The sequence below is a fragment of the Gadus macrocephalus genome, chromosome 10 (assembly GCF_031168955.1).
Source record: "Gadus macrocephalus chromosome 10, ASM3116895v1".
Lineage (NCBI taxonomy): Eukaryota > Metazoa > Chordata > Actinopteri > Gadiformes > Gadidae > Gadus > Gadus macrocephalus.
In genome coordinates this window covers 17,616,158-17,642,797 of record NC_082391.1, presented here as the reverse complement: position 1 = coordinate 17,642,797, position 26,640 = coordinate 17,616,158, and the positions used below count along the sequence as shown (strand labels likewise).

Below are 26,640 nucleotides of genomic sequence, written 5' to 3'. Positions count from 1 at the left end.
TTATATTGTATACCTGTATGTTATATCCTAAAGAGCCTTGGTCCAGTTGGTCTTCTAAAGAATGGCATGCCTGACGTAGTTCGTTTGAACCATACGCCCACAACAAGTTGACCCTGTCAAACAAGTTTTTCCAGGGCAACACACACTTTAAATAACCTATTATATTGAGGGAGGGGGTGTGTGTGTGTGTGTGTGTGTGTGTGTGTGTGTGTGTGTGTGTGTGTGTGTGTGTGTGTGTGTGTGTGTGTGTGTGTGTGTGTGTGTGTGTGTGTTTTTTTCCTATTCCTTGGTGACATGAAAATCTGATAGTTCATGAAATTAACTATCAAGTCGCATGTTTTATGATGATAGTTTGATAGTTGCTAGCTAATTTCAAGAAATTAATTTCATGAACTATCAAGTTTTATGTCACAACAAAAATTAACTATATTGATTCAGAAATATAAACAGTGTAAAAAAGACTTGCCCCCTCAAACAGGCCATAGCGACCGAGATATCTCTCTCTCTCTCTCTCTCTCTCTCTCTCTCTCTCTCTCTCTCTCTCTCTCTCTCTCTCTCTCTCTCTCTCTCTCTCTCTCTCTCTCTCTCTCTCTCTCTCTCTCTCTCTCTCTCTCTCTCTCTCTCTCTCTCTCTCTCTCTCTCTGTCTGAGCAGGGGTTGACGAAAGGTGGCACCCCGCTGTGCCTGTCGCTGCTAGACAGGCACTTGCAGCACCTTAACGATGACTTAACTAAAGAGGATTTTTCTAAAAGATGAGCTTATCCCACGCGCTCTGTCACTGTGGAGATATATAGGTATACCACGAAAAATATATATATTTAAATGATTCATCTTCAAAGCGGTTCAAATGGTTAAACTGTGTCGACTTTGCACGTCCTCATGTCAATTGCTGGAGAAAAAAAAGAGAAAAATATTAAGAGCCTGTTTTTATCCATCCCCCACTGTAATAAACATTAAGGAGCGCACGCTGCGTTATTAGTTATTACATTATTATTATTTATTTAATACTTCCCAGGACAGCTCATCGTGTAAATACGTCAAGATCACGGACAGGTTTTAGGAATAGCATTTGCTCTGTAAAAAGACACGCATCAATACACTGAAGCGTGCTTGTACACAGCTGATTGGGCTACACAGAGGTGGGGTGGGGGGTGTTACGTTAATGACAGCAAAAAATACCACCTACCACCATACCATGCCACCTGCACAGAAGCACCAGGCTACGTAGGCCTAATCTATTTTGATATTCTGCCTCCGTTTATGGCGGAGAGTCGAATATTGGTGTAGTACTAAGGGTGACCACTAGGTGCCAGAGTCTGACTAGTAAACATGGACCGATCCCACCTCCCCGCACGTCCCCAACTCACCCAGCCACCTAGAGGGGGACTCTTGTGAGTAGCCTACTCATAGTGTGACAGCTTCCCCAGGAAGCTCGGGTGACATTTGCCTCACTTAATGACAGAGTATCAAATAGAGCCTTGGACGGTCCAACACCCACACACACACGTGTGTGTGTGTGTGTGTGTGTGTGTGTGTGTGTGTGTGTGTGTGTGTGTGTGTGTGTGTGTGTGTGTGTGTGTGTGTGTGTGTGCGCGTGTGTGTGTGTGTGTGTGTGTGTGTGTGCGTGTGTAGGTGAGAGACTTCTCGCTGGGCGAAGGCACGAAGCGTATGCTGAACCGACGCGAGAAGCGCGGGGGGGGGCAGCCAGTTTACGGGGACGACAGCTAAAATGGGAGCAGAGGAGAATGATGATGACAACCGTGTAGCGACCACCGGAGACCCTACGATCCGGCACTGAAGGTAGGACGGCGGCAGCCATCCGTGGATATCGCCGAGCAGACAGAACCACGAAAAAAACAAAGGCATTGAGAACGCACTGAAATAGAGGATCAGAGGTAAGTCTATGGCATGATTATTGAACGTACGCTATTCTGTTGAAAAGGGCGGTTCGATTCAATGGTTTTGATGTTGAATGATAAACAGTGTCATTCTGTGCGACCAAACGTCGTTTGTTGAATTGGTATTTCATATTCAGCCCGATCCATATTCATTAGCTGCTTCTTTGATTCTCCAGAAAGGACGCTGTCGTGCATTGACGTATCCAAAATTAGAACTGGACCAATCAATGATTATGAATTCAACGTGAATACACAACATTCACGTGTGCACATACGAGTGTCATCACACGGTGAATAAGAGTATGCCATTTATGCCATCGCTGAATGCATTAGGCCTACATGGTAGAGTGCTTCCCAATGAAGGATGTTGTTAATTATCTGCTTGAGATGACCTATGGTGCTTATGAGTTGAATATATTCAAATGATCGAAAACCGTCCCATCTGACCCGTGTTTCTGTACCCCCCCCCGCCCCGGACACCTGCACAGGAGGTGCCTCGCATGCACCCGTCGTACCAACCATGACCAGCCCCCAGCCCCCCGGCGTGAGCAGCTATAACTCCACCCCCGGGCCCTGGGACCCGGCCCTGCCCGTGGCCGTGGCCGCCGACGTCGGGGGGGGCCCCGTCTGGCTGTCGGTGGTGAACAGCGCGGTGAAGATGGTGCTGATCTCGGTGATCGTGTGTCTGTCCCTGTTCGGCAACGTGGTGGTGCTGCTGGTCTTCCAGAGGAAGCCCCAGCTGCTGCACGTGGCCAACCGCTTCGTCCTCAACCTGCTGCTGGCCGACCTGCTCCAGACCGTGCTGGTGATGCCCTTCGCCATCGCCGCCACCCTGCCGGGCATGTGGCCCCTGGACGCCCGCCTCTGCCAGGGCCTGGTGGTGCTCATGCACCTGTTTGCCTTCGCCGGCGTCAACACCATCATCGTGGTGTCGGTGGACCGCTACCTGGCCATCATCCACCCGCTGTCCTACCCCACCCGCATGACCCCGCACCTGGGCACCAACCTGATCGCGGCCACCTGGGTGGTGAGCCTCATCCAGAGCACGCCGCCGCTCTACGGCTGGGGCGCCATCGACTTCGACCGCCGCCACAACGTGTGCTCCGTCATCTGGTCGTCCAGCCTGTCCTACTCGCTGGCCGTGTGCGTCTTCTCCTTCTGGCTGCCCGTGCTCATCATGCTCGGCTGCTACTGGATGGTGTTCCGGGCGGCGCGCCGGCAGAACGCCCTGGTGCACCCCGTCCAGAGGCACTCCCCGAACCCCCAGCCGCAGGAGGCCCCCCCGCCACCGGTCCAGGGGCCCGGGTCGGACGCGGCGCCGGTCGCCGCCCCGCCGCCGCCGCCGCCCCCTGGGTACCAGGTGCGGGTGCGGCACCGACGCTTCCACTACCACTGCAAGGCGGCGCGGGTGGTGTTTGTGATCATGGCGTCGTACATCGTGAGCATGGGCCCCTACAGCGTGCTCAACACCGTGTCCTCGCGCTCGGGGGCCGCCGTGCCCCCCTGGCTGTCCTCGCTGGCGCTGGTGCTGTTCTTCGTGCAGTGCTGCCTCCACCCGTACATCTACGGCTACATGCACCGCAGCGTGAGGAAGGAGTTCCTGGCCCTGCTGTGCGGGCCCCTGTGCAGGCAGGGGGCCCCCAACCAGATCTCCGCCATGGAGAGCTGCCGGACGGCCGCCGACGGGCGCTCCGGCCCCCAGGGGGGCCTGGTCCCCGGCCTGGCCAAGCGCGTCTTCCCCCTGCACACGTGGGAGGAGGTGACCACGTCCTCCTCCCCCACCTTGGACAGGAGGTCGAGGGACAGCCGCAAGGAGACCACCTCCGTCAGCCTGAGCCCGGAGAGGGAGGTCCCTGTGGGGACCGCCTGAAGCTACGACCTGCAGCTCGGACTCTCGCTCCCAACCATCAGGATATACGTGTCATGTTGTTGTGTTTCGTTTTGTTTGTACATTTTTAGTTGCCTGTTATTGAGGCGGTTGTGAGAAGAAGAAAAAAGAACAGAACATGAAAGAGCGCGTCTCAATGGTCTACTGTTCAATTTGTCGTAGTTGATGTGTTATGTATATCATTTTTGCGGGCCAATGTGTGTCCTCATGACAGTTCTCTATTTAAATCAATGTTTTGTATATTTTCATATAGATGCAGTCGTAATCGGTTATCGATTGAACCAGCCATGCATAGGTCTGTTACCTTTATATGTTGCAGTGTTGTTGAAATCCAGGCTCACGTTTACGTTGTGAAAAGATTTTGCTGTAAATATGGGCCTTTCTGCTAAAGTAGAGATTTTCGGGGATTATCGTCTGCTATGATTTGATAATCATTGACTCGTCTGCCGAGGTTCAGAGATGACATCTGCCTTGTCACCTCTGAATCTCAGCTATCTTCATCACAGATATCATCTCTCTTTGTGTCAGTGAAAGCAAGCAAACTTGTAAAGCATATAAACTCAGGGTATTAATGTTCAAATGTTGAGTGGCCATGTTTTTAAGCATATTCTGAAATGTGTCAGTCACACTGCCGTGTTTGTTACATCCATTCTTATTTTTTTGTTTTTTTTTACCCAAACAAATGTGGAAGGTGGAAAACATCTATCTGAGCAAACAGGAAATTTTAGAAATTTGCCTTAGTCATTCTCAAAAGGAGGGGTAAGATGTGCCTCATCTGTGACAACGCCATGGTCAACCCTAAGAACAATGGCCGCCTTCAAAAGAATACACTGACAATGACCACAAGTGCATTGAAAATTACGCCAAAAGAAACAAAAAAATGAAACCACACAAGTCCAACTAGTCATTTGTGAAATCGGCATGCAGTTGGATGTTTTTCTTAAAACAAATAGATTTCCATGCCATAATGAATCTCTTTGAAGACATATGGCAAAATATACCTCATACCTGTTTTCTATTTTGCATCAAACCAGAGTTTTGATAGTGTTGTGTACCCTCACATATATAACGGACTGATTTCTGATGTACAGTACATACCATTACCTCAAGGCCCATTTGAGAAAAAGGCAATCTATTGAACTGAAGTGGTAGAAGGCATGGTCGCCTTATCTTTTGATTAGAGCTAAGTGCTGTACCCTGATTGAAGGTCTGTTAAGGTAGAGGGATTGAAACAATAAAAAAACGGCACTTTAGGGCACAAAGTGCAAAGGAAGATGGCATTTCTGCAAGATGCAGAATGAGCCATAGACAAACATGCTACAGATATATATATATATAACATTTTCATTTATCATTTTTTGGTCCACTAAAAAAGCTTTTAAAAAGGCTTCCTAAAGCACTGAATATTTTAAGATAAGCTCGTATGAAATTAGCATAGAAGAAAAAAGTTACATTGACAAATGTCTACAACGAAGGCATGTGGTTTTCTTTGGAGAAAAGAAAAAAATATTTGATATTAGGACCAAACTGTTTAAATTGTTTAATGAATCATACAGGCCTTACATCACCATAAACGAATGGATAGATGTATTGCTTATGTTCTGTACATAAAGAATTTTGGAAGTGCTTTTATAGTATATCTGGGTTAGTTCTATAATTGTATTTTCTTTCAATCGTCTGTATAGAACTCATTAAATTAAACGGATGTGTAAAATGTAAGATACATCTTTCTACCATATCCACTTGACTGATCCCCAGCCATGTATAACTCATTTGGTGAATAGTGTTGTCTTACCTTTATAACCTCCAGATCACCAGCTCAAACCGTGTCAAAGAAATAAACCGAAGCATACTTTTCCAAATAAGTATTTATCATTTGTAAAAATGTTACCAGCAGGGAGTGCCAAACCCACACAGTCCACACTGCTATTAACAACGGAAGAAGAATCTGCATTTCAGGTATTTGTAACTCAAAGTGTTCGCGAACATCGCTGTGCCGTGTACTTCATTATTCTTCAATCTCTATTGCGATGAACCCCTTGACAAACGTTCCATGGTCCCCAAGAAGTCACACTAACCTCCTACAATAAAAACATGTCATTTTAAATAAAAAGGCAGGAATGGAAAAACAATGTAGAGCGATCATGGTTATAGAGAGACCTCATTTATGAAATTACCACAATAATAAGCTGTTTATAGTCAAGTCTGTATATGCCCTTCACCTTCCACAAAAACAGAAAAAATGACTTTGTGTCACTATACTATACTATATACATGCATTTGAAAAGGTATGTATATATATATATACACATATATATATATATATATATATATACACACACACACACACACACACACACACACACACACACACACACACACATTCATACATAAAAACATAGATATACCAACGCATATTATGTCAATACAGCAGTAGAGATCAAAAGACTAATGATAATATAAAAAGTAGACCAAGAAAATGGGACGGAACACAGTTGTGAACTTTGATTTCTTGAGGCCTATTAGTTTACTCTTACATCCAAAATTATTAATATTAACAACAACAGCCAGATCTTTGGAAGTCACCTTTATGTTCAAGGAGCCAAAACCGCTCAAGAGCAAAAAAAAAATATATGAAACCCAAAAAATAGGAGCACATTCAACAACAACAAAAAAAAAAGAAGGATTTCTTGTTTTGCCCTTGCCGTTGTTACAGAGATAAGCAATTTTCTTTTGAGTCTTTTCACATAAATTCCTCTTCAGAAGCCGATGCTGAAGGGGCCTGGGGCTGCGATGAAACCTGTCCGCCTCACCCAGCCCTTCAGTCCACCTTGACCACACTGTAGATCTTATTCACAAACCAGAAACTGGAGAAGAAGCCGATGGTGCCTGGGGCGAGGAAGGAGAAGGAGGAAAGGGATGAGGGTTGAAGTAGACTGTCTCGGAATGAAAGAAGACATCACTAAACCTACAACTAAAGTAAGAAAAAAAGGACTATAAAGACAAAACCTCTGTCCCAGCCGACGACACCGACCCAACTCAGAGAAACACAACGCAAAACCTCCTGCCTTCTCTTCTTCTTTGGTGCACTGCAGCATTGAGCTCCAGAGAGGCGTTTGTGTAGGGACCAGAATGAATTGAAACAAAACCCCTGTACCCAAAGTGAAAGAATCAATTGTGGACGTCGAGGTACCGTCCGAGTGTCAAACCTCAAACCTCAGAACAAGCCGTGCTAACGTGGAAACGGCAGCAGGCGGTCTCTGTGCATCCGATAGCCTGACGGATCTCCCATTAGCGGCTGCCAACACGCCAGGATACTGCGAAGGGAGGCCTGAACCCTTGCCGTACCATTATGTCACGGGGGAAGACATGGAACGTATGACTTCCCTCAAGCCTCGCTCTCCAGGAGACGGGTAACATTTTAATTAGCCCAGCTTTCCCGGTGGCTGTTCAACAGGTTTCATGTGTTCTTAGCGCAGACTTAGTGTCTTACTGTCTGATCAAAGCAGGGTTGAGGGGAGACGGCGATAAAGATCATCAGGAGAGTTCTTATTCATAATAATAAGAACAAGCCGGATTTGGATTATTATCACAATCCGAGCTGGCAGTATAGGATTTAATACATGGCATCTCTTCGCTAAAGCTTGATGCTCGTTGGTTAGAATAACGTCAGCCCCCTGCTGTGATGATGGACCAATAGGCCGTCGTATCTAGCCCCCAGACAGCCACAGACCTGAACATTTCTCCTCCCGACGTCCAATGACATCGCAGCTAATTTTGTGGCCTAACTCCACTCACCTTCTGTCACAATTGTAACATGATGCAGTCATGTGTGTGTGCGTGTACACGCGTGTGTGTGTGTGTATATTTATGTGTGTGTGTCCTCCTCCTTCCCTTATTCAATCCTACGGTCTATCTGTGTGGTAGGGTCAGCAGAGAGGGAAGGATGTTGCCACTAAACAAGAGGCAGCAGCAGTTATTTGCTGGGGAAAGGTTTACCGAGGCCTCTGCGGCGCATATTACAGTCCTTTACAGCAACATTCAACCTCAACACGCCATGCCTCAGCTCACGTGGTCACATGGAGGGCGATGTAGTAACGTGCCGTGGGCGACGGATACATATATCAATTAATTAATGTGTCCATATATTTTACTCTTGAACAAATAATAGTTTGAAATGGTTGAAGCAAGTGTGTGCCCTTGTGCATGCGTGTGTGTCATCACTCGTAGTAACCAGGAAGTGTTATTGACGTTATTCTTTCACATCTAGTTAATCGAGATAAGCTCACAAAATGAAAAGGCTTGTACGGTTGGACTCCTTGGAGTCTCCTTCGTGTGGCATATCGTTTGTGTAGATATCATGACGTGAAAAAGATCGTTTACGTTAGCATTGAGCTTCTACCGTAAGTACATTGGATTTGTAAGAAGCAGCTAGCCACTGGCCATATAAATTGGGGTCCCCCCATCTATCCAGCACACATCTAGCTGGACACGCCCACTTGTGATTTCACAATGCTGCACATTTTTAAACTTGCTTGTAATGGCTAATCACAATCCCACCTGGTGGTATGATATGTCCCCTTTAAGGGTGAAATACAGCCACACTAATGTCATTGCTGTTCAACAGGTAGCTCTCATGCGGCAGCTCTCATGCACCTAATGGACGACTACTGTTGTTATCACGTGCCACACTGCGCGGATCGGATCATATTTCTTTCTCCCCTCCGATAACCGATCCAGTGTAATGGGCAAATATCGGCCTGATATCGATGCCGTGGACCGGATCGGGACAATTATAAATTTGAGGCTAAAATCGTGTTGCAATTCTTCCAGAATCAAAGTCTTTCAGATTCTTTGTAAAGATAACATGCCTTTTGGCTGACGCCTCTACAAGCCCTATAGACATAGAGGGTATGAATGAAAAAAATAAAAGGTTGGGATTTCTCTGGGTGGGGCTAAATGCTAGGGGCCTTGATAATGCAATTTGAAACTGGATTCTTTTACTGCGCAAGATGTGACCAAAGTCCAAATCCTTTGTTTCTGGTTCTCCCTTTCTCAGCAGAGAACCAAGCAAACAGTAGAGCAGTGCTTCCCGTAAGCGCTCCTTGATACAACAGGATAGAGATCCTGCCCTATTGAAACGACCCGCGCCCACCGCCATTGTCACACATCCAGATCACAGGCAGCCATTGTCAAGCCTCCACCCTGAAATCCCTCACCAAAAAATAAATAAATAAATTGTTTTACCTGTGAACAGGAAGAAGATGAGCACCATGATGGTGGTGTAGCCGAAGTAGAGGATGGTGCTGGCCGCGCCTACTATCTGTAGCTTGGAGAAGAAGTAATGGATGGCGTAGATGAACAGGTAGACGGCCGTGAAGCCACTGGTCAGGAACGATCGCCACCACCAGTGGTAGTCCTGGAAATGAGAAAACATTTAAGATTTTAATTAGGAATAAAAATGTACCAAAACATTAGGCTTGCATAAATATGTTTCTTCCTCTTCGTTTTGGTGGATGTAAAGGACGATAGACGTGCATTTGAAATAAACAAGAGGGCCCGGCACTGCTTCTTAATCACCTCGTGAATATGACCTGGTTATGTGAATGATTGTGATTGTATCGATGCGTGATTGTGAAGTCACTAAATTAGCAGTCATCTACATGTTTTGTGTGCACCGTTCCACTTCTAATTCATTAATCCATCCGTTTCACCGACCAGCACCCTTTTTCAACACACTTTTTAGGGATCCTACGAAATCTATAGGAGCCCTATTTTATTTGTGTTATTCGTGTTATGTCCCAAAAACTGTATGCTCAAAAGCTGTACAAATTGCCAGGCTTGTAGAACTTGTAAAATTAGTAATGGGTTGTTAAGTGGTGCACTTGAATTTCAACATTCTCAACAAACTGACCTTTCCCCAAGGAAAGTATGCATTGAACTTTGCATACATGCACCATTCGGCATGATGAACAACTCATGGTGCAACCCATATGGTCAGACCATTTAGATTGAATGCAATGTCCACAATTCAAAGGATAGAACAGGCCAAAGGATACAATACAAAGGATAGAACAGGCCACGTAGGATATTGAGTGTGCGATAATGCCTTGTTTAACCTGTTTACATTGATTGTTCAATGCACAAAATATATGCAGTCGCACCCAGCCACATTCTCATGAGTCTGGTGAACCAGCCATTGGAGGCTGCTTGAACCAGCCATCAACCACAGACTGCAAAGTTAACCTCCGGTAAACCTTCTCTTATGGCCTACCGATACAACTTCACCATAGCTACCAGGCTCACCGTTTCCTCCACGTAAGGTAGACTGCTTCTTTTCAAAATATAGTCTCATCTGTGCTCGATGTACGTAACCATGGGAAACGCCCCGATAATCCCCTCACCTCAGCACAGAGGTGGAAGTAGCAGAGCAGCACTGTCGCCTCAGAGCAGGTGATTAGCAGGATGATGAACACGAGGAACAGGAAGCCAAACATGTAGTACATCTGGTGGGACCTGAAGGACCAGACACACACACACAAAACACACTGAGGCAAATGCATAGCATCATTGAGTATGTGTTACGGCTTTGGGAAGTTAAAGCCACCGGAAGTGACTTCCGGACAAATCCGTACCAAATGCTGTTGAGGATGAAGAAGAGCTGGATGAAGATGCAGCCGAAGGGCAGGATGCCGCCCATGACGATGCCCGGGATGGGCTTGGTGAAGAACGACTGCTCCGGAATCTGCCGGGGAATCTGATTGGTTCGAACGGGCTGCTCGATGGCCTAGATGATTGGACGGCAAGAATCGTCCGGGAAGGTTAATCCGAAAGCATCACAAAATAAATACATAATAGTGGTAATATTTATAATTCTAATAATATAATAATTCGCTCTGAAATGACCGCTAAACTCACAGGTTTCTTGAAGCCAAAGTAGGCGCCCAGAAAGGTGAGGGGCACGGAGATCCCGAACCACAGAGCCAAAATGGCGACGAGGGTGCCAAAGGGGATGGCCGCGGAGGAACCCTCCACCCACAGGATCAGGTTCATCAGGAAGAAGTCTGCGAAGATGATCCTGGGATACGTGGGAGAGACGAGAGCGGAGGGGTGGAGTAGGAGAGGGAAGAGTCATTCAAGTAAACAAAAAAGCAGACTACTCACACCATGACCTTTATTTGGTCAAATATTAACTTTTAACTGGAGTGGTGAGCACCACCACCTCAGCTAACAATGACGACGGCATTGGAGGACAGGTAACAAGGAAATGACAGTGTAAAAAGACTGTATCGGTCGATTTTTCTTTCGTCATGATTTACAGATTTTTAATTGAGACATTGTAACATTTGTTATCATCATTGTGTCATTTTTATGATGTAAATTGAGGGAGGCTTAGCCTGGCAATCCAGACCCACATCTAGAAAGCTGTAGGGTCTGGCAACGAGTAATGAAAATGGCCCAACTCGAGGGGCGGCACCAAGCATGCATTTGAAAATATCAGAAGGATACAAGGGGTGACGTATCCAGACCAGTGGAGCTAACCAATAAATAAGACTCTTGCTGTATCCGGTCGGTAAAAAAGCAACGCTTTTGGCCTGCCTATATTGATACATCGATGTGATTGATTAATGTTCTGGGCCATGGGAGGCCCAGAACACAAAAAAAAAAATCGGCATAGGTATCGGCCCCAAAGAAATTCCAGATCGTCGATCCCTAGTCTCTTGAGTCTGCCCGTTCAGATTACAGATCCCAGCCTCCAGCACCATGATGGCTCGAAACAAATACGACGCGGAGAAAAGGGAAACAAACCGTTGGAACTGGATATGAGCGGCTCCTCGATCGACAGACAACATTCTAAAAAGGTCTCATTTGAGACACTAATATCCAACCAATATGCGTGCGATGAAACAAGAGAAGGACACTCGACCTACCCCGGGCAGAGCAGGGCCGTCAAGAGGACGTTGGTCTTCCACTTCTCCCCCCCGAACGCTGAGGGAGCAAACAGCAACCATCGGTGAAAAAGAGAAACGTGCCAGTACAATAACGAGGTGGACGGGGGGGGGTCCGTACTTTTGTAGAGGCGTGCGGATACGTAGCCGGCCGGTGTGCCGAGGAGGACCCAGAGAACCACGGCGCACGTCATCAGAGCTCCGCGGTTGGCCGGGCTGAGGAAGCCCAGGCAGGCCAGGACTAGAGAGAGGCAGACAGACACACACCCGTCACTGAGGTCCAGCATGGAGCCACACGGTTAATGAGCCACCGTGTCAGCAATGCAATTGAAGACAGATTAAGAATCTTTGAACGTCACGCGAGTCCCACCGCTTGCGCCACGTCTCAAAAATCAATACATCAGGGGGAAGAGAGATAGTTGAGGTATATATATTGAATATTGCTGCCAACCCATCTAAAAAACTAAAAACATAAAAAGTTTTCACCAACTACAGCACATAATTTAAAATAGATAAATATAGAGAAACTAAAGGTATTTTGCATACACTATTCAAATCAAGGGGCAACATAAGAGTTTATGCCATAAAAATGTTCAATGTTCAACTTGTGTGCGTCGCCATGACAACAGTGGCTAGAACGGGAGGCAACCAGGAAGCGCGACTTTATTTACGACCACTTTCTGTGTTGAAAATTAAACCCATTTGCGCGAAGGATCATTGACGGATGGGTAGAAGCCGTTTAGGTAACTATTGCTCAGCATTTGCCCTATTGGACGCATGTTTCTCAAAGAATAAACAGCAGCCCAGACAGGATGAGCAATTGAATGAATTAAAACAGAAGTAGCAATAAAGTAGAGACAGTAAAACTCCGGTCAGGTGCCGGCCTTTACCTACTGCAACAACTTAGGAAAGGTCATTGGATTGGTAAAGGAAGGGCCTGTGTGGATCATAGCGTTTAGTGCGCATTGCCTTCAGAGCAATAGAGAACTAAAGTGAAACGTCACGTTGTCCTGGCCACCAGATTTTCAGTTCTAAACAACCGAACGAGAGATGCCGTTTTCCATTGCTTCCATGTGTTGTTTCTTTCTAAATGAATATAAATCAATTTCAAGAGGTGAAAATCACTACAAATCGAAACATGGCGAGGCGTTCATGTATTCCCCTGGGCTATTAAAAGGTAAAGTTTGCGCTAGCATGAAAGATAAAGTTTATAATGTAACGGTAAATTGGCTCAATCTCAATATTACTTGCATCATTGGTAAAGCAAACTCGCAAATCAATTCCCAAAAAAGATCGTTCCTTTTCTATAAAACGTTCGTGTGGCATACGATTTCCCCTTGTTCATTTGGTTTGTGTCGAACCGAAAATCGGTTGCTACGGAAACACGCCATCGCACTTTAGTACTCTATTGCTCTACAACCAACCATCAAACAAATGATAAAAGCAGAAAGAGGATGCTCACAGAGTGTGATGAAGGTCATGATGAAGATCTGGGTGCCCTGTCCGAGGAAGACTGACAGTAGCATGCCCTTCCTGGGGGGCCGGAAGACGTCGCCGTGCACCTGCTTCCAGCCAGACTCCTCCTGAGCGTCCTCCTAGGAGGGGGGGGGGGGGGGGGGGGGGGGACAACAGAGAGACGATAAAGTGAAGCACTGCAGGGTTCTCTGACGTTTTATGGAGCGGAACAGCCAGTACCCCGTTAGTATCGGAGTGAACAGGCCACTATTGGCAATCAGGGGAGAAATAATTAGGTAAGTAGATCATTATAAATGGAGGTGTTTGAAGGAGAGGTTTACCCAACATTTAGCCCATTAGCTCCTGTGCCAAAAGCAGCAGAGGGGGAACATAGTTTATAGAAAAAATAACTATATCCCTCCCGCTTTTCCCTACCAGAAGACCCAATTTCACCACCTTATATACACATGGATCAGAGTAAATAGTCTTACGTAGTTTATTTGGACTTTTCCTGATGGTGTCGGAACCTTAATCAAGTCCTGTGGAACGTCATACAATTTTTAAATAGCTATGTATTCTCATACTGGTCATACTTAAGTCAAATTAATGCTTCAAATTTTTTGGGGGATATTATTTTATAGATTAGATAAATTAGATATAGATTAGATATAGATTATTATTCTATCGGCACAAGCAAACATGTGTCCGTATTTTGTTTGCAACCTCGTTTGCAACCTCCATTTCAATTGCTCCTAGCTATTCCTGTTAGCCACATAGCATTATTAGAGGCAGGGATAAGAGGAAGAAACCCTGAAATGGCATCTATCTTTACCTGGTCCACCTGGTTGTATCTCGCTATGTCCTTATGCAGGGTTCTCAGCATGATCATGGCAACCATGCCAGACAGGAAGAGGACAATGACTAGCGAGTTCATGATACTGGAAAACACATCGGTCACACCACAGCATCAGCAAACAGGTACAAAAACAAACAAATCAAAGAAAACACACAGGCACACTCTAAATGCTGGCGTACAGTAAGTAGAAACTGTTCAACCTAAGAATCCACGCACAAAATCCCAAATGTAGTATGTCACCATACCTGAACCACTGGATGTTGGTGTGGGGCATGGATACCAGGATGTAATCCCATCGGGAGGCCCATTTGATGGCGTTGTTCTCCTGTGAAACACACAATTTATACGTCACTACAGGCTATTGATCCAGGTTAGGCACCAGTGGCACCGACAGACAGACGCACAGAATCACACACACACACAAATGTTGTGAAATCCTACCTCAAAGCTGACCGAGTAGGTGTATGTTATCTTCAGGTCGGAGTCAAATGTTCCGAAAACATCCATAGGTACTGTCCCGCCACACGCCGGTTTATTCTCGTCCTCGTGTTTGATACTGTCCCGCGACGAACACACAACAAAAAACATTACAGCAATACAACCAGGCGCTAAAGTCAATGAATAAACATGTTGAGGAAACTTTTAGTCAATAATAATAGATTCTGCATTGGTTGCGTCCATCAGCGTAGGGGGATTGCATGGTAAAAAACAAAAAAAATGCTAATCGTGAGATTAGTTGATTGTGTATCCGAAATTCATTGGCAAAGCAATCCATGGTTCCATAATTTCAGTAGGATGGATCGCGAATGCGTCCGAGATTCACATCACATTTTCCACATCATTCCAGTTACCAGTGCTTTATAATGACAATTGTGGCCTTTTGACCAGGCCACAAATACATACCTCCTGGGCTCCATAGTAGCAGCCACCAGCCTTGCACCTTTCCATCCTTCGTCCCCTCCACTGTGGTAAGTGATCTTAATGTCCACATGGTTGAACATATAGAAGCTGTTTTTTATATTGAAGTTGGCCTGGAGAAAGAATAAGGTATTTTTAAACTGAAAATGGTCACTCGTAGATCCACATCGCTTTACCTTTAGAGAAATTGCTTCAATACCACAATATAGAGCAAAAAGACAATAATTCAATTGAGGTATTTTGATGTCAACTGTAACTCAAAGCGATTCATATATCAAGGGGAAGCTCTACCCTAGCCACGGCAACCATTCTTCCAACCTCTCTAAACGCTATATCCCACCGCAACCTCCTGTATTATTCGGACGCCTCAAGACAGACTTAAAAGATACTTTAAAATAACACCGGACTTCAAGATGCATGCATCTTTATATTTATATATCTTAGTTTAGTCGTCTTATCTCAATTTACCTTACAAGAAATTTGGGACCACTGCCAGTGCCAGCTAATCGCTACTTCAACCATCATTGCCTACAATGAAACCTTTGAATAGCGATAACATTACCTCATGAACACACATTTTGATACTCTGTATTCATTACTATACTACTATGTACTCTTATCAAGTGCAAATTATAATGAACATGGTTATATCGTCAATCTCAATTATGGGACAGAGCCTCTGTCAATTTATAGTGTAGACTTATACACTAACACGATTAACAATTGAAGCTCTGCCTCTGTCAGAGCTTCAATTGTTAATCGTGTTAGTGTATAAGTCTACACTATAAATTGACTTTAGAACAATGAGTATTGGTTTACAGTAGGCCTAAAAGTTTAAGAGAACACAAAAGTTCATTTTTGCTGATCAAGTAGAAAGACAATGCCTTCCCCCGTGCACCACTCAAGGTTACACCAGAGCCCATAGAAGAAAGTGAGCCAGTATGTGGCTCATCGGTTACAACTCCATGTTCCTCAGATCCGACTCACATTGATAACGCAGGCGTCCTTGCCATTGCCCTCAGGGGTGACGTAGCAGCCAATTGGAAAGCCCGGATTGCAGTACTTCTGACCCTGCTCTACATCATAGCACCAAGTGACAGGCATATTGTCAACGATCCTGGAGGAAAAATTAACATCAGCCAAACCTGCTTTGCATGGGATTATTGTTGTAAAAATGTTGTACCACAGTGAACAGGTTGGTTTACCAGTGATGCTGGTAGTTCAGCTGCATTCCACGCTTAAGGAAATCCAGTTTTTCTCCATCCTCCTTGTTACCCTTTTTATACACTTTTGTGCATACCTTCTTGCATTCCACTTTTTCATCAAAATTGAACTGTCAAAAGAGAAAAGATTGTGACCTTAACTTAATGGCTTTACATGTTAAGATCTCCTCCCATTTTCCATGGGGACATATTACATATTTACTAGTCATGATTCTCACTTTGTATGGGGAACTCTCAATTCTTTCACCAAACAACACCTGCCCCAGGTTCTCCGATGGTCTGCTCTCCTTGTCATCTTGGCAGAAGTCAAACCTTTTGAGAAATGTGCAACAATTACAAATAAACACCTTGAACACATTCAGTGAAACCACACTAGCCATTGAGAAACACGTACACGTCATATTCGTAAGGTAGGACCGATTCCACTGAATCCAACCGATTCACGAACAGCTGAATCTGAGTCTGTAATGAAACAAGAGTTGTATCGGTCAGTTGAGAATGTCACGAGTAGTTTGAAGCCACCTGTGCCCGCCCAGCAGCTCATTGACAAGCGTCATACATTTTCGTCTGTCTATGCTACCCTTGCAACACACGCACTACTAAATAGTAGCCTACTATGTTTACTTACAACTGATAGATGCTACGTGTAGCCATGTAAAAGAAAGACGCCCTACGGTAAATATTAAGTACATGCACCTTAGTCAGATAGCATTCTGCTAGCAATGACGGTAACGTTACTACTTGCCTTAACTATGCCAATGTGGCAGCGGTAGTGATTGCAACAGCAAATATTAGCAAATTAATTGTTGTTTGTTTAGATGAATCAAGAAACTCAGGCCCAAAGAGAAAAAATAACAGATGTGTATCTATGTAAATCAAATGCATGATCAAATAATGTTCTTTCACTTTACCTGGCATTCACCCTCTTCTTTAACCTCCTTACAGAAACTTACTGGAGCTAAACCCGGAAGATAAAAAGCTGAACACGAATATAACACAGACAACGCGCATAAGGGTAACAACCCAAAGTTCGTTCGAGTCTTCATTTTAACTCGGTTTCGCTTGTTGTCCTGGTCTCCTGGTGTATAATGCGATTATTACAAGACAACAGGATAATGGACCGTCGACTAGCTATTAAGGGTTAGCTCACTAGTTAGCCTGCGCTGCTGCTGCCGCTGCTGCTGCTCGGGTTAATGATAAGGTGGGCCGAGCTGCCTGTCACGGTGGCTGAATGAACACTGCTGTCCCGCCTACCGCTGTCATTCCAGGACTACCTCCAGGGGGATGAGGAGAGAACAAACTGGAAATTCAGGAAACACGATCGTTCCACGACCTCATACCGTCCAACCGTCCGAACCATGCTATGTAGTAACTTAAAACGGCCGACACAAAGGGACATTTATTTGTTTAGATACCCAAATCAAAACCGAAGTTGAAGTTAGCTCCCTATTTGCAGCCTGGACAGGATTCGACCAGGAAAAGAGTCAATTTGTTTTAATGACAAACACATTACCACTGGTATTGCGGTATGTTTATTAATCAAAAACAATATATTTGTAGTGTGATATTTCCCACTCAAGGAACCTCAACCATGTTACTTTCCTATGAGACAGCATTTCAGCTGTCAAATAATTAAATAAAAAAATAAAAAATGAAACGCAAATAGACTAATTGCATTTAATCACTAAGAAGAATGAGGGCTGACGCCCAGATCTATACTAGAAAGTTCACAGCATGATTTAGACTTTTTAGAGCCCGTTTTCACTCAGGACCCCCCATGTCTATCTTCACACATTTGAACACTTCACGTGGGGCCCTCAAGTATAGGATTCAGTCTGGCCCGAATGCTTTTTCCCACTGAGAACCAATCAAAAAGATGGCTTTGGTTTTTCTGTCTTTTCAGCTGTCCTGATTTGATTGAAATTAAAACAGTGTCTGGGGAGTCTTGTCTGTCTGTCTTGTCAGTCTGAGTACCGACCTGACATTTCTTCTTTATCATCTATTGATGTACAAGATAGATAGATAGAATCATCAACCTCCTGGATTTCCCCCGATAGCGATTTATCACATAATAAACCATTCGATGATGTTAAATCTCATTTGGGTCTAAGCCCTCCTAATGGAAAAATCCTAGAAGCGCCCCTGGAACCGACCTACAAATTCTCTCTCTTGTATGCGTTGAATTAGATGGAATAAGCGTGATTAGATTAGATTCGATTTGATGCAATGAGAATGTCTAAATTATAGATATACATTTTTTTCAAATCCCACCGGGCAGCAAGAAAGCAAGATTTGTAGTGTTAATTAGCCTAATATAGATGAGATAAAACGCCCTTCCATTGATTAAAACATGTTATTTGAAACGTTAGAGAGAAAGCAAAACTACAATTTTGTTAGATTCGCTTTATATTTCCATATACTTTAATGGGATGGAGATCAGACTCTTTAAAATTGTATTTGATGATATCTGTCGAAGCAGTGTAAAGTTCTCTTATCATCGTTTTGACACATCTGTCCATGTCTCCCATGGCCGAAAGAGGGCAGTATAATGATATCGCGTCTGCCTCAGCATCTGGCGCTCCAAGAAGAAGAAGTAGAAAGAGGCGGGGTGGAGAGCTCTATTTCACCGCGTTTGCTCCTCGCTAAATGTTTGCTTAGCTAGCCAGTACCAGTGTATCTTGGAGATAGCCCAGAAGACAAAGCTTGGTGCCGAATAAGTGGATGCAATAATCTGAAACGGTAACCCGTCTCTCTTTTCTAGTACATACGGTCATTTTCTGGCAACTATTGTGTTTCTAATAACATGGCTTGTTAGCGTTACCTTCATTTCAACCATCGCCATTTTACCAATTTGACTGGGACAGTGCTAGCAGATAAGACGACCGCTTCTCCGCTTGGGCGACGATTGATACAATTCAAATAGCTGAGTGTTGTGATGTCAAATTTCATGATTTACCATCCACAATGAAAGTATATCTCTCTTTTGCAGGCCTTGGCTCTACTCTCTAACGTTACACTATGGCAGAGGCGGACAGACCGGGAAAACTGTTCATTGGCGGTCTCAACACCGAGACCAACGAGAAGGCCTTGGAGCAGTACTTCAGCAAATATGGCAGGATTGTTGAAGGTTAGATTGAGTTTAAAGTATTTATCTCGGTTCGTGATTTTAACCAGGTCTACCGTTTATATTTTATTTGATAGTTTGTGACGTGTAATGGACACTTGTTTTATTTAAACTTGTAATAGTAACAATTCCAGGCATTTTGTGCTTTAGACATCATTCTATGCAGTTTTGTGTTCAGGACTTCCGTTCAATGTTTTGCGCAACTGGCTTGAATGGAAAACGTTAGGCTTCGATGCACATATAATAAGCAAATTTTAATTCTCATTTCAGTTCTCTTGATGAAAGATCGTGAAACCAACAAATCAAGAGGTTTTGCTTTTGTTACATTCGAAAGTCCAGCCGACGCGAAGGATGCAGCACGTGAGATGAACGGCAAGGTAACAACTTTTGCCAAAACCTCACGTTGAACTGCAGTTTGAAAGAATTCGTCATCGAATGCTTTTTTTTTTTTTTAATAGTCCCTCGATGGCAAGCCGATCAAGGTGGAGCAGGCAACAAAGTCTCAGTTTGAAAGTGGAGGCAGGCGTGGACCGCCACCACCCATGCACAACCGCAGCCGGGGTCCACCTAGAGGACCCAGAGGCTCCCGGGGAGCCCCCAGTGGCATGAGGGGCCCTCCTTCCAGAGGTACTTTCAGCAATGAAATGTGATCACCGTTGGCATATGGCAAAAGACAGTCTGGATATGTTGTACATCATGTTAATTTATGACCATCTGTGTTTCTTGTTTGTCAAAAGACTACTATGATAACCCAGGGAATGTAGACCCCTTCTTTAAAGGGATGTCATCCAGAGGCCCCCCTCCCCTCAAGAGAGGGCCCCCAGTCCGCAACGGTGGCCCCCCACCCAAGAGGTCCGCACCGTGTAAGTATGGGGGGAATACAACAGTGGCTTATTTATTTTTCTTCGGATCAAACACTAAAACAAAACTAGTGCTTCTGCATGCTTGTATCACCTGGTCTACAACTGCTTATGTTCTGACAGATTTCCTAACGGTTGAATGGGAATCATCTATATTGTATGTGCATATGAATAGTGCTTTATTGCTTCAGAAAATGTCTGTCACCTACTAGGAAACGGATGGTATATATTTGAGGGTTTCTTTTCTACATTCAAAATGTATTGGAGGCCACCAAACAGATTTCACGGACAGTTGAAGTAAAACCCTGGTCGCATGGTGCTTTCTCAATCGCACCAGGATTGAGAAAGCATAGTTAAAATATACTCCACGTAAATATATTTTGCATGGTATTTTTGGCGGCGAATGTTAGGTGTACGTTGTGTACCTGCTAGTAGCTAACAAATTGCAAAATAACGATTTCGGCTGGATATCAAGGAATTTGAAAGTTCAGTACTATCGGGTTATGTTAAATCCACACGGGAATCATGTTTTTAAAAATGATGGTCTTATGAAAAGGATAGAAGGTCCTTTCATTTTTTTTAACACCCTAACCCACAAGGAGGTATCGCAAATTAATATAGGCTTTTATAGATGGGTAGATAAATACAAATGTTATGTAGTGTTTTAAGGGTCAATATTGACTGTAAAAAGTATAGAATTCAGTGTTTCCCGCAGGATTTTTTTCAGCAGCGGTGGTGTGGTCCCCGATCCCTCTAGGGGGGTCCGGGGGCATGACCCCCCGGCCGAATTTTTTTTGTACCCTTTACATTGGAATGCATGAATCTGGTGCACTTTGAGAGGAGAATATGCACTTAAATCCTATTCAAACAGTCCTGTGTATTACTGTAGATGGGATTATTGGTGTTGTAACTTTGCCTTTTGTGTCTTCATTTACAGATTTTTATATTTTTGTATAGTAATATTTAAACAAAAAATGCCACAACGCAAATATAATTTGCACAATTTATTTACAGATTTTTGCCTAATGCTTAAACACTAAACATGGTTGCTATGCCCAAAGCATAACTGTTTTTTTACATAAGAGACTTTGTTCAAAAATGAAATCTCCTGCAACAATGGGCCAAACACATCTTTTTAAATTATAAACCTAACTAAAATTTGAAAAGAACACAGACTCACACACATAAAAAATAAAGCTAATTGAATACCAATCAGTGTGAGCCTTAGCACTACAAATAGACCTCAGGTGAGCTCAGCTCCTTTGTGAGACAGTGAGAGTCAGGGGAAGAGGACAAGAGAACGATGATAAGCTTGTTATTGCTTAAAACACTTCTTCTTAGTCTTGGGAGTCAAAAAGTGATGAGAAAATTATAAAATAAATATAAGTCATACATAATAGAAACTATTCATGATCTTTTAAGAAGTCCTTAGGTTTTTTCCCTGCATTTATGCTAATGACCACATGCTTACAGGCGATTAGCATAAATCCCTAACTAAAATACGCGATGAAAACGGATTTTATATGGCAATAAAGAACAACATCGGATCTAACAGTATGGATTCATTTTTCAAAGTTCCCAAAAATACCTAGGCTATAAATTCCTGACTGGATATAAGCTCCTGTAAAGGCTATGAGTGATCCCAAAAAGAGCGACAACACGCACACACACATAGGCCTACACACACACACACACACAATACTAGAGGAAAAACGGCACGGAGGTTGCGGTTTATAGATACAATAAAATGAATGAGGCTCAGAGGGTTTTTAACACTGGTGGTCATGTAGCGACACATTTTAGCAACTTACTTTCTCTCTCTCTCTCTCTCTCTCTCTTTCCTTCTTTCTTCGATCTTCCGCTTCACTCGCTACTGCTAGAATCAATGTAACTTTGCAACCGTGTAGGGTAGCCTACTGCCAACAACTGCCACACTCGCTGTGTATTTTTCTTGATGTTGGTTACGTGACGATGTGCCGCGTGCTGCGCAATTGACGTTACGCGCTGTACATTTTCTAAAAGGAGCTACGTAAAAAAAAATAATAATTAGGAGAAGGATTTTTATTGCAGCGGCGGAGAAAATTCAGCAGCGGCGTGTGAACGTGGGGGAAACACTGGAATTACTTCAATGTACACAGACCGATCATGCTTAGTGCTCTGTGTATGGTCACCCCTGAAAGGCCCATTATGCAACACTAAAAACTCTGCATCAAATTATTTCAAATGCGTGTGCCCTCAGCCTGAGACAAACATATTTCTATATTGACTCCAGATGTTGTATTTCTGTGCTAAAGTTTTTTTTGCCCTGGGTGTAACAGCACCAATGTCGGGTGACCGGGATCCCTACGGGCCTCCACCCCCCCGCAGAGACTCCATGTCCAGGAGAGAAGACTACCCGTCGCCGAGAGATGACCACTACAATTCCAAGGACAGGTAATTGAATACAGTAACCAAACCCTACAACTGCATGGTTTAAAAGCTTGCCTGCTCAACGTGATTGCATCGTGTTTTTTTTTTTTTCATTGAAGTATATTGACCCCTGTCTCAACAGCTACTCCAGTAGAGACTACAACTCCAGGGATTCGAGGGACTATGCACCCCCGTCCAGAGATTATTCTTACAGAGAGTACTCCAGTTCCAGCAACAGAGATGACTACGGCTCAATGTCGAGGGGATACAAGTATGTTCAAATGACACCACCTCTCTGCTGCTCCTCGGTTTGGTGCCACCACAAGAGTCGTGTGTTCTACAAAAACACTTGAAGCGATTGAGCGTCTTTGCAGACTGCAGTTAGAATTAATGTATACATTTGTTTCAAGACCATGCCCTAGCCTTTGTTTTGTATTGATATCGTAGTCTCCGCAACATGTACGTCTGTAGTGCATTGTCGGGTATATGCCATTTAAGATGGCCCGATAATTCCCGGCATAGTATGATCTATTCAAAAGCGAAATCCCTTTGATGACCGCATGATGCTTTGGCTGTTTGGAGTGTTTGGCAGGTAAAAAAACAAAGGTATGTAATAAAGATGCTAACTTGTGTGCAGTGAGCGCGACGGCTATGGCGGAGGTCGGGAGCCCAGGAGCTACATGGAGCGCCCGAGTGGCGGCTCCTACCGAGACTCGTATGATGGTTACGGTAAGGCATGACCCCATTTGTCTCATAAAGGGACCTTCCTCTGACTCCAGCCCAAACAGGACTGCTTGATCGACCTGAGGAAAAAGAGAAAAACGCCATATCCCCCCATCTCAAATAAACAGAGGCCGCTTTGTTACGTTCGTAACGTCCAAAGGGAAAGTTGTTAAAGCCAACCTCCTTAACAACTTTTGGAGGCAGCGCAAAATTCCCTGAGCTACATAGGAACTTTTTTGAGTTGTAAGATAATCACTTGATATTTTTTCCGTTGCATTTCAAGCAACAATCGGCGAAGAAATCAGTCAGTCAAACTCATCAAGGCAAACTGTTAAACTGTCTGCAGGAGTGGGCATCTATAAAGGAATCTCAAAAGGTCCCTGGAACGTCCTGTGGACCGCTCCGTGTCTGTGCTTTCCAAATCACTCCCTCAAGGAGTAAATATCCCTCCCCAAAAAACCTGTCAAGAAAACTCTGTCAACCACATGCTTATCTGCAGTTCTGATCCATGGAGTTCTAAAAAGGAAAAACAAATGTCTACTTCACAACAATGGCATGCTGAAAGAGGCCCTCATTTTCCATGTAACTTCCCTTAAGCTGGAAAGATTGTTCAATTGTGTTGCCTGATTTAAAAAGTGTAAAATTGTACCCATAGTTAGTCTGCCGAATGATGTCAACACTATGGGCAATATTAACAAACTAAAGTATAGTTACTCTTCGAAAACAGCATAATGTCTGTTGGCAAAAAAAAAAAAAGTGGTCAATCGGAAGTGTATTTTTTTTTTTAAGTTGAAAATTTGCCAATTACCTCACCCCATTGACCCTGCAGGTAACTCTCGCAGTGCCCCACCCTCACGGGGCCCCCCGCCCTCCTATGGTGGAAGCAGTCGCTATGACGACTATGGCAGCAGTTCCCGAGACGGCTATGGCAGTCGTGACAGTTACCCGAGCAGTCGCAGCGAGCCCTATCCGCCTAGCCGCGGGGAGCGCAGCATGGGAAGGCCCGAGAGGGGCCCCCCTCCCCCGGTCGAGAGAGGCTACCCTCCTCGTGACTCGTACGCCGGCTCAAGTCGCGGAGCCCCCCGGGGGGCCCGCGGGGGCCCTCGGGTGGATAGAGGAATGGCCCGCAGCAGATACTGAACACGAGGACAATCGGAATAAATGCCACAACGTTCTTTTTCACTGTAAAGTTACATGTGTTGTCGAGCAAAGTTTTGGAATGGGCCGACAAAGTTGACCCCGTTGCCATGTCTTATTCTGTGGAGTATGAGCTTGTCCACTGTCTTTCCTCCCACTTTTACCATTAGTTTTTAGTTAAGTGTAAAACGTTTTTTATAAATATACATATTATTTCTGCTGCCAGTGTAATGGTTCAGTCACATGTTTTTATTTTTTACATAGAGCTGTGAAAATCTGCTTTGCCCCTTAGTTGTTGCTTTCCTACAATAAAGTTATTGGCCAGACATTGTTTATAGCTAATTTCTCTTTTAAAACACGACCAGTAATATCAACCTGACACTACTAAGTAAGCATCCTGATGTTACCCCACAAACTGCACTAAATGGCTTGGTTAAAACTTTTCCTACCTGAATAATTAATCTGCTGACCTGAGGTAACTCTAAACCAACATGTACTCTCAACTGGTCCTCCTGTTCCATGGGGAACAAGCAAAAGTCACATCATCTGAAACTTTCCTTGGAAATGGATCCGTCATCATAGTCAAAGTATGAAGGCTTTCATCCATCTAACCAAAGACCCCAACAACCAAACTCGAGTATATGCAACTCAACTGATAAGCCAGCAGCTGGTAAGCAAAGCAAACCTCTTTGTTTCTCATCTGTAACTCAGTTTATCATTGTCCTGTATTCCTATCTACTCTCAGCCAATGGCCAACCCATACCTCAAAAAATCTGAAAGCTCCAACTGAGTTAGGGTTAACATCTAGCCCTTTCACCAACCAAAATTGTCAACAGAAGATATGGTCCTCGGTCGACCAATGAGAATCGGACATCCAACTTGCCAACGGTTTCCAAGATTGCTGAAGGGCACAACTCAAACCATTAAACAAAATCTTTTTGTCGAAGGACATGTAGTTTCTTAGCGAAAGGATTATGTGCTAAATTGTCATTCTTAGATCACTTAAAGCATTGTGTCACTTTCAAAACCTTTCCTATCATGCAATTTCAAAAACAAATGGACTCCTGGACCCAACCGACTCCTTGATGACAAACTGGAAGCTCGACCCCTGAAGTGCCAAACAAACTGAGCCGGACCATAGACGACGTGGTTGTTTCAAGACATTTGGAAATACCTGATTAGCTGTTGGCTATGAGCTGATATTGGTGTTCTTTTGCAGGATGAGCTGTATGCTGAGATGAACTTGGTTTTTGCACCATATCGGCGTCCTCTTTGAGTCCAGGACCAGTAGTGTCCCCCCTAAACTCATGCAAACAGGTATGTCTCCTAATCGACAAACTTTTTTAAACGGTACACATTAATGTGATAAGACGAGTTATGTGTAGCATGATCTACTTGGTAGGTAAAAAATCGTATGGAGCAGCATGTGACTACGGTTCACAAGTTTAGGAATACCCAGGGTGGAGTTATTGCGTAACTTAAATGCATATGAAGTACATTTAGTTGGAGGTTGTGTCATTGCTTAAAACGTGTAATAACACTCACAAACAAAATGTAAACTTATACTAAATTCAGTTTTCTGTACCCAAGTGTTTCAATTTATGTTCCTTATTTATGGAAATATTGAGGATACAGTAAATGTGATTGAGTATATGAGTTATCCTATATAGCCTTTTTGAGATTGAAATGCTCTTAACTGTTAACTGTCCTGTGCCATGCTGCAGGTCACTGTTCCAGTGGTGAACTGTATGTCCTCAGCGTTTGGCATCAACAGTACGGGACAAGGAATGGCAGACTTTCAAATTAAGGATTACTCGTTACAAAAACATATATATTTACTTCATTTTTAATAAAAAATTCAATGTGTATTTTGTCTCATTTGTTGACGTCGAACACCTCTGGGCATTTGGCCATATTCTATATGTAGGCTATAAAAATATGGATAATAAGTTCTGTTCTAGTGTGCAAAGCTCAAACCTTGACTTGACTGCATGTGGCTGTAAATGTAATGGATTGGTTTACTAAATATTTTTAAACATACACGAAACAGTTAGCTTATTTCTTTGCATTTAAAGACTAGTTTGAAATATGATAACGTTTCCAATGGTTATATAACGGGTTATTTGTAGATATTTTACTGAATAAACAGTTCAGTTATGGGTTGTTAAATCGCTGGAAACAAACGAATTGACCATCTCCCA

At 43.9% G+C, this 26,640-nt stretch overlaps 3 protein-coding genes across 5 annotated transcripts; 2 read left to right on the top strand and 1 right to left on the bottom strand.

Moving 5' to 3' along the window:
* Positions 1 to 1,472: 1,472 nt before the first annotated feature.
* gpr101 (G protein-coupled receptor 101) lies at positions 1,473 to 5,011 on the top strand. The gene is made up of 2 exons (XM_060063006.1): positions 1,473 to 1,894; positions 2,386 to 5,011. Exon 2 carries the CDS (start codon positions 2,418 to 2,420, stop codon positions 3,765 to 3,767), a length of 1,350 nt encoding a protein of 449 aa, XP_059918989.1. The 5' UTR covers positions 1,473 to 1,894; positions 2,386 to 2,417; the 3' UTR covers positions 3,768 to 5,011.
* A 624-nt stretch (positions 5,012 to 5,635) lies between these two features.
* On the bottom strand, positions 5,636 to 17,453 carry tm9sf5 (transmembrane 9 superfamily protein member 5). 2 transcript variants are annotated; one of them, XM_060063004.1, is made up of 18 exons: positions 17,098 to 17,429; positions 16,581 to 16,648; positions 16,405 to 16,498; positions 16,169 to 16,296; positions 15,951 to 16,080; positions 14,949 to 15,076; positions 14,487 to 14,601; positions 14,291 to 14,370; positions 14,022 to 14,127; positions 13,681 to 13,728; positions 13,197 to 13,329; positions 11,856 to 11,975; positions 11,717 to 11,774; positions 10,704 to 10,863; positions 10,421 to 10,572; positions 10,190 to 10,301; positions 9,033 to 9,204; positions 5,636 to 6,674 (listed from the first exon to the last, which is right to left on the bottom strand). In XM_060063004.1, exons 1-18 carry the CDS (start codon positions 17,230 to 17,232, stop codon positions 6,607 to 6,609), a joined length of 2,007 nt encoding a protein of 668 aa, XP_059918987.1. In that variant the 5' UTR covers positions 17,233 to 17,429; the 3' UTR covers positions 5,636 to 6,606. The 2 variants fall into 2 exon arrangements, with proteins under 2 accessions (XP_059918987.1, XP_059918988.1); XM_060063005.1 differs by lacking the exon at positions 13,681 to 13,728 and having other exon boundaries at positions 17,098 to 17,453.
* A 1,312-nt stretch (positions 17,454 to 18,765) lies between these two features.
* rbmx (RNA binding motif protein X-linked) lies at positions 18,766 to 26,305 on the top strand. 2 transcript variants are annotated; one of them, XR_009527719.1, is made up of 10 exons: positions 18,766 to 18,925; positions 19,176 to 19,313; positions 19,581 to 19,687; positions 19,769 to 19,937; positions 20,048 to 20,173; positions 22,489 to 22,603; positions 22,722 to 22,850; positions 23,217 to 23,308; positions 25,659 to 25,756; positions 26,164 to 26,305. XR_009527719.1 is itself a non-coding variant. In XM_060063002.1 (9 exons), the coding sequence occupies exons 2-9, from the start codon at positions 19,205 to 19,207 to the stop codon at positions 24,440 to 24,442; spliced, it is 1,158 nt and encodes a 385-aa protein (XP_059918985.1). In that variant the 5' UTR covers positions 18,766 to 18,925; positions 19,176 to 19,204; the 3' UTR covers positions 24,443 to 24,765. The 2 variants fall into 2 exon arrangements, 1 of the variants encoding a protein (XP_059918985.1); XM_060063002.1 differs by lacking the exons at positions 25,659 to 25,756; positions 26,164 to 26,305 and adding an exon at positions 24,132 to 24,765.
* The last annotated feature ends 335 nt before the right edge of the window (positions 26,306 to 26,640 follow it).

What these genes read in the sequence shown, in the direction of transcription:
- gpr101 (XM_060063006.1), top strand. Translation starts at nt 2,418, where the DNA reads ATGACCAGCCCCCAGCCCCCCGGCGTGAGCAGCTATAACTCCACCCCC.
- tm9sf5 (XM_060063004.1), bottom strand. Translation starts at nt 17,232, where the DNA reads ATGAAGACTCGAACGAACTTTGGGTTGTTACCCTTATGCGCGTTGTCT. An exon ending in ACCAACATCCAGTGGTTCAG is followed by an intron (nt 14,128 to 14,290) that starts GTATGGTGACAT and finishes TGTGTTTTCCAG; the next exon opens with TATCATGAACTCGCTAGTCA. An exon ending in GATACAACCAGGTGGACCAG is followed by an intron (nt 13,729 to 14,021) that starts GTAAAGATAGAT and finishes GACGTTCCACAG; the next exon opens with GACTTGATTAAGGTTCCGAC.
- rbmx (XM_060063002.1), top strand. Translation starts at nt 19,205, where the DNA reads ATGGCAGAGGCGGACAGACCGGGAAAACTGTTCATTGGCGGTCTCAAC. An exon ending in ACCCAAGAGGTCCGCACCGT is followed by an intron (nt 20,174 to 22,488) that starts GTAAGTATGGGG and finishes TGGGTGTAACAG; the next exon opens with CACCAATGTCGGGTGACCGG. An exon ending in AGACTCGTATGATGGTTACG is followed by an intron (nt 23,309 to 24,131) that starts GTAAGGCATGAC and finishes TTGACCCTGCAG; the next exon opens with GTAACTCTCGCAGTGCCCCA.